Genomic DNA, 10744 nt, shown 5'->3' with positions numbered 1-10744 from the left:
AATTCGATTTCCTGTTAGATAAATTATTTTTCCTGATAGACAAGACCGGATTTGGAGGTCAGGAGGCCCTGGGGCAAAAGAGAAGTGGGGGGCGTAGTTATTTATATATTAATTAATTTTAAGAATTTCATTTCTGTCAGTAAGGTTTGTTTATAATTTATTTATTCTTTGTATCAGTAACTTTCGAACCAGCAATACTGTAAAATTACTATTAGTATAATTTGACTAATTTAATACTTTAATTGCATTAAAATTTTTAACTCGTCGGAAACTCTATTATGGGGGTCCCAGGGCATTTGCCTCGGTTGCACTCCTTTAAATCCGGCCCTGCTGATAGATTCTAAATCTAAAGCCAAGGGTAGAATAGCTTTTTCATTTTCATCATGATATTAGGACCACCTACATAATGATATTCTTATCATTTGTTGTATCTCTACCTACAGCTCTTAAAGTATAGCATCATGGTTGTCGCCATTTTACTATATCTATGGGCAAAGATTATATCTACCAAAACAGGTTCAGTGATTTTGATAAACTACGTATCCGCGTATTTTATTCGTTGCTGTCTATTAAGGAATATAAAATGTGAAATCAACCAATCAAACGATCTTATAGAGAATTGGGTATAGAATATGTAACTGTTCCCTTAGGGTCGAAGCGGGAAGTTAAGTGACTTGCTCATAAAATTACATAAGCGGAAACAATCTAACGCAAATATAAGATTACATTAAGCCATAAAAACAGTTCAGATTTATATATATTTATATAATTATCTAACTTGTATTTAAAAATTCAATTTATCAGCGCAATTATCTGAATGGAAAGACGAAAATAAAATAACTCAATTTTGATTAAAACATTTATTAATTTTATTCATAATAACTTCAACTGATTATAATTAAAACGATTACATCTTTTATTGCGAACAGATTAGATAATATATAATATTTGTTGCATTTGAATGCAAAGAATGGAGTATTATCTAATTAATCTCAATTAATTAAGGGAGTGATAAGAACAGAATAACATCTTCGTCTCACTCTAGAGTGCAGCGAGGCGATACAGAACAAACAATGAAGCGCTTCCTTTGATTGGACTGAACCAAGATTAAACTCCTCACTCGAGAGTTACGCGGTTATTAAGAGCGCTTATATATAAATATATATATATCAGTAACGATTTTTTGTCAATAGATTCTATTAATAAGAGACTATGATTTTGTAAATGATTCTATGTTTATGTAACTGAAAAATATTTAGCTCACAATGCCTTTAAAATAATGTTATGAAAACGACTATTTCGTCATAAACGCTCTTAATTATTATTTCATAGTAATACTGTACTTTAATTTAATATACAGGTGATCTTCGACGCGCCATAAATTATCAATTAAATTCGAATTGGACTATCGCTTGAAAAAAAAAAACCACATCGAGCTATATTTTACTTTAAGTTGGTCAAGATATTCAAAGTTTAATAAACCACTATATAAGCGTTGTAAGTTTGACATATAACTTTAGTTAGACCAAATACCACAATTCTTCTACCGAGGATCGAGATTATTTTCAATTTTTCCACTTTATCGACTGAAAATTAAAAAAAAAACACATCACTTAAATGTATTATTTGATAGAATATATTGAGTAAAGTAAATTAACGATGAATTTTGACTTTATTATAAGTACATATAATTAATTATAAATTTAATAAATTGTTATTAAGAATCTAGCGGACTCATAAAAGGTCAAAACATATACAATAAAAAAAAGGTAACGCAAAAAGGCGCAGACGATAACGCTGTTTTTTGGTCTGTCCTGCTAGGTCGCACCTATAGACAAATATAGTGTGCGAGCAAGAGGTGAATAAGGATGACGTGATTTTTAATCTCATTATTTATTTTCGTAAAGAATGAGATTAATGAGAGATTATGTAGTCTGTGTAAGACGACAAAGACAAACTGGTCCGATAGAACGGAGGAAGGCCTGTTCCCAAGCCAGATCACTCTGTACAGTATATCATACTCACCGCATCCCTGAGCGTGTTATCGGCCAGGATGTACTCCTCTGACTGAGGATTCAAGGTCATCTTGTAATTCGTAAGAGTCGACCTGTCCTTCTGTTTTGCGAGTGATTCGATCACGACGGAATGTACCTGAAAAGTTCATACTAATTATAATTGAAGATTAATAAGACGCGTGAAATGCCCATTGTATAACGAAAACTTCGTCAACTATTGTAGATTGTTCAGAGATTATCCACCACGCTACTCTAGTGGAAATTAGGCCACTTGATGGATCATGATGGTAGGTGATGGTATTTGATGGTCACCACCGCCCATAGACATGAGCACTTTAAGAAATATTAACCATACAATACGCGAGTAACTTTTGGGAACTAAGATGTTACTACATTCCCTAACAAAGCGCTATCAAACTTGGGAATTATGATGATAAGTCCCTTGTGCCTGTGGTTACACTGGTCCACTTGTCCTTGAAATCGGATCACACCAAGTATTGCTGGTTAGGCAGTAGAATATCCGATGATTATGTGGTACTTGTCCTCTATGTGGAGCTTGCACAAGCTCTACCACCAAATAAACAATATGGAGTTTACGGATGCATCATTTTAAATTAATTAAAAATCATCTTCCTTTTATATCTTCAGGTGGGCCAATGGTTAGAACGCGTATCTTAAACGATGATTGCGGGTATACCAATATACAAGTGCTCATTTATCCTTATAATAACGTCTTGTGTTTCAAAGTGAAAAAAAAATATCACGAGGAAACCTGCATGTAACTTAATTCAATAAATTTCTGCCACATGTGTATCCAGCAAAGGGGGAAGGAGACCTTAGCCCAGCAGTAGGACATTCACCGGTTACTTTACCTTATATTTTTGCGCTAATCTTAGTCGATCCTCTGAATTCTGTATCTTGTTGAGGCAAGTTGCCAACATTTGCTTGCTGGCGGACAGTTCGCTCAGTCTCGATAGGAGCGTCTCCATCGGTATGTGAGACGAAACCGTTGTACGACCGAGCCAGTCCTGTTAGTTTTGCCATGATATAAATTAAAGAAAGAATAGTTTACATTAACAACATAAGGCATTTTACTTTATAACTTTAAAAGAACGTACGCATTATAATTTGTTACCAAATTAACAACTATTTTTAAAAACTATTTTAATAAAATGTTAGACAGAGTTCTTGGAAAAGTCTCCTATGATACATTTATAAAGTTTTTAAGGCAATTTTAACCAAAAAAAGCAATTATTTTCTTTATTTATTTCAAGTTTCTAATTGTATTATCTAATAATAATAACTTACTTTTTTCGTGAAAAGAGACTCGACGATGTCCCATTTGTTCGAGTTCGCGTGAACGTTTAAAACCACCCAGTCGTACTGTAATGGCGTCACCTGAAATAGAAATATGGCAATGTCACATTGCCACATATACAAATAAAAAAAAAAAAACATCCAATTTTGTCTTCAAATTTCAATGGGAGAAATAAATCTGAACCAGTTCATAAATGACGAAGTTCAGAGGTAACAAACATAAAAACTTTTTTTTGTTAGTTTTAATAACTAACAAAAAAAAGTTAAAAAAAATGCCTGTTCGTCTCGGGACGATCGACAGAAGTGATCATAGAACACTGATAAACTAATCTTATTTGAACTATTTAATATTGAAATTGTTTAACTCGATAAAAGCTTTTAGGTTACTATTTAAATATATTGTATATTAATATGATTATGTGATACAGTCAGACTGGCGTAACGCGTTACGTAACGAAGCGGTTTACCCCCCCATAAGAAGTTATCAGTTTAATATAAAAAAATCCTGTATTTTATTTAAAGGCATTATACTAACAAGGTTTCGAAAAACAAACTGATACTGCACTGAAATGAACCGATGAATGAAACACAACAATAAAAGTAAAACATGCATGTTTATGTATGGCAAAAAAAAATTGTTAAGATTATTACATAATACTAAAATAATACCTGCTACTACTTCTCAACCTATAAAAGAACAAAGTAATCACGAACAAAGTGAGTCGATTTAATTCGAGAGATCTTGTGTTACATACCTGTTGTCGTTGGCAAAGCGTGAGCGGTGACATCATATTCCCCGCCCCCTCGTTCCAATGATGAGTACAACAATACGACAAGCAATGTAAGGTTGACTTGTTGTTCAGTTCCGTTTTGTTAGCGCATTTCTGCCATTCTTTAAAAACAATATTAAAACCGCTAAAATATTTATTAGAACACCATGTACATATTATCAGAGTGTACACTTAAGACATTTATTTAGGACATGATCTTCAATCATCTTAAATATATTATTGATATCAATATTTTATTATATTTCGTCTAAGTTTGTGCTTGTTTAAGTTTCTATTAATTAATTTAAGAGTGTATTACTTTTTAATGTAATTCAATAGTGCTGTAAATACCTGTGGTGTATCACACTGCATTGGTCGGTGTACTTTGTAAATATGCTGATGGTTTTTCGAATAAATAAATAAATCATGAATAAGTACCTGAGGATCTGCGGCCATATATTCAGTCACAAGACCAACCCCTAATCGGGCTAGTAAAAATTTATTGAGTTATTCGATAGAAAAAATCTTAGTAACAGCCCGCAGTCTAGAAGTTGGAAGTGTACACCCCCGTGCCTCGGAAAGTACGTAAAGCCGTTGGTCCTGCGTCTGATCTTGCTGGTCGTGTCGGATTTGCCGTCCCATCGGATTATGAGGGTGATGGAGTAGAGAGTGCACCTGTGTTTGAGCACACACTTGTGTACGATAATATGTCCTGCGGAGTTGACTGGTCTGCCTTGGATGGCCATTGGATACCGTGGCCAAAATTGGTACATTTATGATATCGGTAGGCGGACGAGCAAATAGGTCACCTGATGGTAAGTGGTCACTACTGCCCATAGACAAAGGCGCTGTAAGAAATATTAACCATTCCTTACATCACCATTGCGCCACCAACATCGGGAACTAAGATGTTATGTCCCTTGTGCCTGTAGTTACACTGGCTCACTCACTCTTCAAACCGGAACACAACAATACTGAGTACTGCTGTTTGGCGGCAGAATATCTGATGAGTGGGTGGTACCTACCCAGACGGGCTTGCAAAAAGCCCTACCACCAAGTAAAATAAACAGCATTCATAGACACTATTTTTCTTTATCTGTGACTATAACTTACCTAACAATTTAACATAGTCTGTGACCATTTTAGTCTGATGAGTGTCAACTCCGGGTTGATTGAAATGATTCGATAACAAATTATTTAGTTTCCTCAACAATCCTTCGACGCTGTTCCCTTGCGTATTCACTATATGTTGGAATTGATAAACCTGAAAATATGTAAAATAAATCAATGGAAATCAAAATAAAAGAAAATTAATTCAAGGCATTCAACCAATGCAATCTTAAAACTAGATATGGAAAAAGTTTCTGCATGTCAAGGGGTGTATTATAAAACATGATATTATGGTGCATCGTACAGGAGAAACTAAATTATAGATAAAATATTTTTTAAAGGGTACATTTGGTCAAATATCTCATAACACACACACAGAAAAATAAATTATAATGATTACCGCGGCTTCTGGGCTTCTTCCGAGCATGCTGAAAATGAAACATACACTTAGTAAAAATTCTTAAAGAATATAATAAAATATATGGAAATATAATATTTTTTCTGTATTCGATTGTATGCAAATTAATTGAACTTGAAAAAAATGCTTGTAAAAAATTATTATATAATATTAATTATTATTATTATGAAACAATACTATCTTGCACTTTAATGTTGTATTTAATTCGAGAGAATTTTAGTTTAATTTTATATATAATTTATATCCAACGAGATACATACATATATGTATGCTTGTTAGCTACCAGGTACTGTACATTATTTTATTTTAAATATATTTTTATTTCACTTTAATGTATTCATATATTATTTTTATATCTGCCTTGTACACCCCTACCTCTTCCTATATCTGTTTCTTTCCTCTACCCTAAGGTTGCCTGGAAGAGATCGCTGTGTATATTTCTTAAATGTGATTCAACTTTATGTTTTATGGTATTTTGATATATATAAGTATTATAAACATTTATTGTATACGAGTGATGTTCCAAAGAGTTTTAAAGTAAAATTCTCATGACACCTTAATCCAATTTTTTTTTTTTTATTCTAAAATAAGGGCTTTTTCGCATAAGCGAACATGCCGCCCTGGTTGAGGATTCTTAGGAGAATACAAAAATAATATATTTTAAGCTTAAAACTATCTTAATTAATCACAGGTCTATGACTTAATTTGGACAACATTTTTGCGGGATTTGACGTTGGATCTGCCAGAATGACATTGCATTGTCCAACAGACTTTATATCTAAATTAAGAGTAGTTCTAACTGATTCGTTCTGAGCACATTCCATCAATACGTGCAAAAGATCATCAGGTACATTACAAGTTGTGCAGTTCGGAGATGTTGTTTTCCGCATCAGAAATGCAAACTTATTGCATGGGATGTGCCCAGACCGAAGCCGCAGAATTAATTTAGTTTCATGAAAATTTATGTTACTGTTCTCAATCCAAGTAATCCAAATAAATTAGGATCAAGGTAGACCCATAACATGTACGTGAGATTATTTAGTTTTTTTTTTTAATAATAACTTACGTAAGTAAATCGGTGAGGTCTGTGATTTTTCCTTCTGTTTGGAGGAAACTGATATAATGATTCAACGCTAACGGCCGTGATGATAGCAACTCATATACTAGCTTCTTATTCAGCGTTTGAATTAAGAAGAGAACCACCTAGAACATATTTAAAAATGTGTTTGTTTTTTTTAAAAAAAACAAATGACAGACAACTGCATGTAACGGAGATTAGAACGTTGAGAGGAATGTGTGTTGTTACGCGAATGGATACAGTAACCGAGAAGTTATGCGGAAGCCGGCTATCATGGTATGTGCATGTTATTCGGAGGAATGAGGACCATGTTGTGAGAAATCTCTTGAGCATGGATGTGGATGGATATAGAGGAAGGGGACGACCAAATAAACGATGGATAGATTGTGTGGAAGACGATATGGCTGGATAGAATGTTACTTGTGAGATGACGTCTGACAGAGAAGTATGGAAGAAGAAGACATGCTGCACCGACCCCAAGTAAAATTGGGATAAGGGCAGGAGGATGGATGAAACAAATGGATAGCTTGTAGAAAACGAGTTTGTTAAAATACCTTCAGCTACAACTTTGAAACAAATAAATGAATTGATGATACTTTGATATTTATGTTGTTAAATATACATTAAAATTCATTTCTTACACAAACAGTAAAAAGTAAATAAGTACAGCAGTACATTACTAATAAACCTACTAATTATGTCGTCTTGACCGATTTCCAATCTCAAGGGAGACCAGTTAAGTATTTGCGCAAACACAGGTGGACTTTTTATTTTGTTAATCTCATAATCAAATAGGACGGCGAATCCGATACGACCGGAAAGAGGGGCAGGATCAACGGTTCTATGTGCTTTCTAAGGCAAGGGAGTGTACACACATACAACTTCTAGACTTTGGGGTGCTAACGAGAATTTTTCCACAGATAAACCCAAGGATCTAAGGTCTTCTATCTAGCGACTACATAATGAGGCAGACAAGCCTACTAATATTATAAAGAGAGCCATCTCAAGCTATGCTGCGGAACCTTTGCTAGATATTTAATAAAGTTAAATGTCTAGCAAAATATTGAACAAAATAACAATGCAACAGCCTATTTTTAATTTTAAAAGTTCTTCTACTAAGAACTAGAAATAATTTGCTTATAGCCAGTCATTAACTTTAGTTTCAAATAAACGGTGCGGTAATTTTCGTAAATTCTTTGGAATCTGATTGGTCGTACAAACTTATGGCACGTCTATAGTTTTCAACTTTTATTATCGACTATCGTCACTAGCATTTTGATCAATATGTTAGTTATTTCTTACGAATACGGCAATTTTGTAAATATACCTAGCAGTCAACGTGTGAGAGAAATTGTTGGTTTTTTGGGGTCCCCTCAGGATGGGGGCCCTGGACACGTGCCCCGTGTACCCTTATGGTAAAGACGGTAGTGATTATAAATGATAAGGTTGTATGTTTAGATGTTTGTTCTCACAAAAACATCAGACAAAAATTTGGAATATAGAAATTTATACAAAGGCTACCCAACACATGACAAGGCCATGGACTGAAACTAGTTACTATAAAATGAATACTTACAGTTAAAATAGCATTGCCATCACCAATCGCTACGGCCCCATCCAGTAACTCAGTTTTACTTTTCAGGCTGCGGTGGGTATGCAGTAGGAAGCTTCGACCCAGGATTAATCTCTTTAATGTCACCGCCACTGTTTGTTCTGGTTCAGGTTTATCTTTCGGATCTTTACCAGATTGTGCTAACAGAACTGCAATAAACGAAGCCTTACAGTAGAACCACATGTGTGACATCTGACATCTTACCTAATGGTAATAAACAAGATTAATATTATACCCCTTGGAAAATGGTATAATAGTACCAACCTATCTGAAGTGCAAAGCTATTACACACTTCACTGTTTTTTACTTGGGCTTCAGTAGTTTAGGCAAGCCCGTCTGGGTAGGTAACACCCACTCATCAGATATTCTACCGCCAAACAACAGTACTCAGTATTTTTGTGTTCCGGTTTGGTTTTACAAGGGACATAACATCTTAGTTCCCAAGATAGGTGGCGCATTGGCAATGTATGGCATGGTTATTATTTCTTACAGCACCAATGTCTATGGGCAGTGGAGACCACATACCATCAGGTGGCCCAGATGGCCATCCGCTAACATATGACATTAAAAAAAAAACCCTTTTAAGTCATTGCAGGAAGCCGAGAGGGAATGTTTTACACATAAATAAGGATGTTACACATTACACATTAATCTGTGATAACAAAAATTTACTGTTAGTTATCAAACTACTCTAACAAAAACATCAAAATGTAGATTTTACGAAAGAACTAGGAAAACAGTTAAATTTTAATTAATTATTTATCATACATAGATATCAACAAATATGAACTCAAAATTTATTGTATTTAGTTAAATAAAATCAAAATGTTTTAACTAATACTCACTTAAATCCAAAACTTTCGATGAAACCAAACTTGACAGTGGTAAAAGTGTTGTCTTAGTATTACTAACAGTTGAAGTGAACACATTCTCCGATTGTCCTGGGTAAGACTTTTGACCGATAGCGAGGATTTCTTGAGGAGTTAACTGGAAGTAACATTATAAACATACTTAAAACGGTCATATCTAATGTATTAAATATGTTAATGGTAAAATTGATCTAATAGTTAGCTTATAATATACGGCTGGAGATCTTGAAGGTCCTGGGTTAAAATCTTAGGTTGATTTCAATAACAATTTATTTGATTGTTCTACACTGCATATTAAGCATTTGGTCCCACAACTAAACTGCATCCTATCTGACTACTAACCCATACAATAATTACTGGAGGGGGGTATACAGTTCACCAGTTAATATAACGATGTTGTGTTAATATAAAAATATCTAAATCTACCGTACCCGAAATTTATCAGCATCTAATTAAATAACAATAATATACTTTGACTTTTTGTCTTCAAGCAGGTTCATACTTGTACTTAACAGTATTTTACTTAAATAATATACTTTGGATATATAAGGTAAACTAGGATATTACAATATTTGAGCAAGAAGTAAATAAGAATGTTCATAGAAAAATCTCTACGTACCACATCATCGTCAAAGCTAAAGGCTTTAGTTTTAGTTTCACTAGTATTCCAATAGTCATCGTCAGCCATTATCGCGAGAATTAATTAGAAAATTTTAATAAAAAACTCCGATTAATAATATAATAACAAAAAAGTAAATAAACAAGACATTACATCAATTGTCAATTTGACATTTGTCATTTGTGGCATAGGTGCACAGGTTGTCAACAGCAAAAATAATAGCCACACGTAATGATTAATCCAAAATTCGAAAATTTTTAAACTTTTGTAATCGTTGAAATCATTTGGTAAAGAAAAAAAAGACTAATAAAAAGATTAAATATGAATAACATTCGATGCCTATATTTATTTTGTTAAAAACTAGCGACATGCCTCGGATACGTCTGAGTGCAAATTATTAATAAACAAAATGAATAAGGCAAGAAAATGTTATTTTATAAAACTATGTTATAAATTAGAAATATCATGAATAATAATTTTATTGAAGAACATAAATATTTATCATTTTTATGCCACATAATATAATAAATATAAACCTACAACTACATAATATATTAAGAACAAAATCTTGAAAATAATTATATAGTTATTGACAACCTCTTTGGTCTAGTCCTGTCCGCGTTCAAGACCGGCCCGGGCCAAAATATTATTAATTTAATTTATTAATTATTAAATAAAAAATAACTTTACCTTACATCAGAAGTGGAATAACGAATAATACAGTGGGTAGTGTTATACATATATAGTATACAGCAAAATCGAAAGCGAACTCGGAGCAAAGGCCTTTTGAAGGGCAATAACTATATGATTTTTTTTTTCTACAAAAATGTCAAATCGATAAGTTAACATTATCTTTTCATTATAAAGAACAATACAACAAAAGAATTTTGATTGCATCGGAATCGGGTAGCTTTAGATTATAACGAATTAGCGTCA

At 33.3% G+C, this 10744-nt stretch overlaps 1 protein-coding gene across 2 annotated transcripts; it reads right to left on the bottom strand.

Moving 5' to 3' along the window:
• Positions 1-871: 871 nt before the first annotated feature.
• LOC125072944 (vacuolar protein sorting-associated protein 16B) lies at positions 872-9970 on the bottom strand. Of its 2 annotated transcripts, none has more exons than XM_047683580.1 (11): positions 9809-9970; positions 9166-9307; positions 8285-8469; positions 6697-6833; positions 5613-5640; positions 5216-5366; positions 4088-4224; positions 3324-3413; positions 2888-3043; positions 2026-2151; positions 872-1586 (listed from the first exon to the last, which is right to left on the bottom strand). In XM_047683580.1, exons 1-11 carry the CDS (start codon positions 9875-9877, stop codon positions 1566-1568), a joined length of 1242 nt encoding a protein of 413 aa, XP_047539536.1. In that variant the 5' UTR covers positions 9878-9970; the 3' UTR covers positions 872-1565. The 2 variants fall into 2 exon arrangements, with proteins under 2 accessions (XP_047539536.1, XP_047539537.1); XM_047683581.1 differs by lacking the exon at positions 9809-9970 and adding an exon at positions 9476-9535.
• Positions 9971-10744: the final 774 nt, after the last annotated feature.

This window comes from Vanessa atalanta, chromosome 23, assembly GCF_905147765.1.
Source record: "Vanessa atalanta chromosome 23, ilVanAtal1.2, whole genome shotgun sequence".
NCBI lineage: Eukaryota > Metazoa > Arthropoda > Insecta > Lepidoptera > Nymphalidae > Vanessa > Vanessa atalanta.
This window is presented reverse-complemented; position numbering and strand designations above follow the sequence as displayed.

What these genes read in the sequence shown, in the direction of transcription:
- LOC125072944 (XM_047683580.1), bottom strand. Translation starts at nt 9,877, where the DNA reads ATGGCTGACGATGACTATTGGAATACTAGTGAAACTAAAACTAAAGCC. An exon ending in ATCGAAAGTTTTGGATTTAA is followed by an intron (nt 8,470 to 9,165) that starts GTGAGTATTAGT and finishes CGTTTATTGCAG; the next exon opens with TTCTGTTAGCACAATCTGGT. An exon ending in GAAGAAGCCCAGAAGCCGCG is followed by an intron (nt 5,367 to 5,612) that starts GTAATCATTATA and finishes ACATATTTTCAG; the next exon opens with GTTTATCAATTCCAACATAT.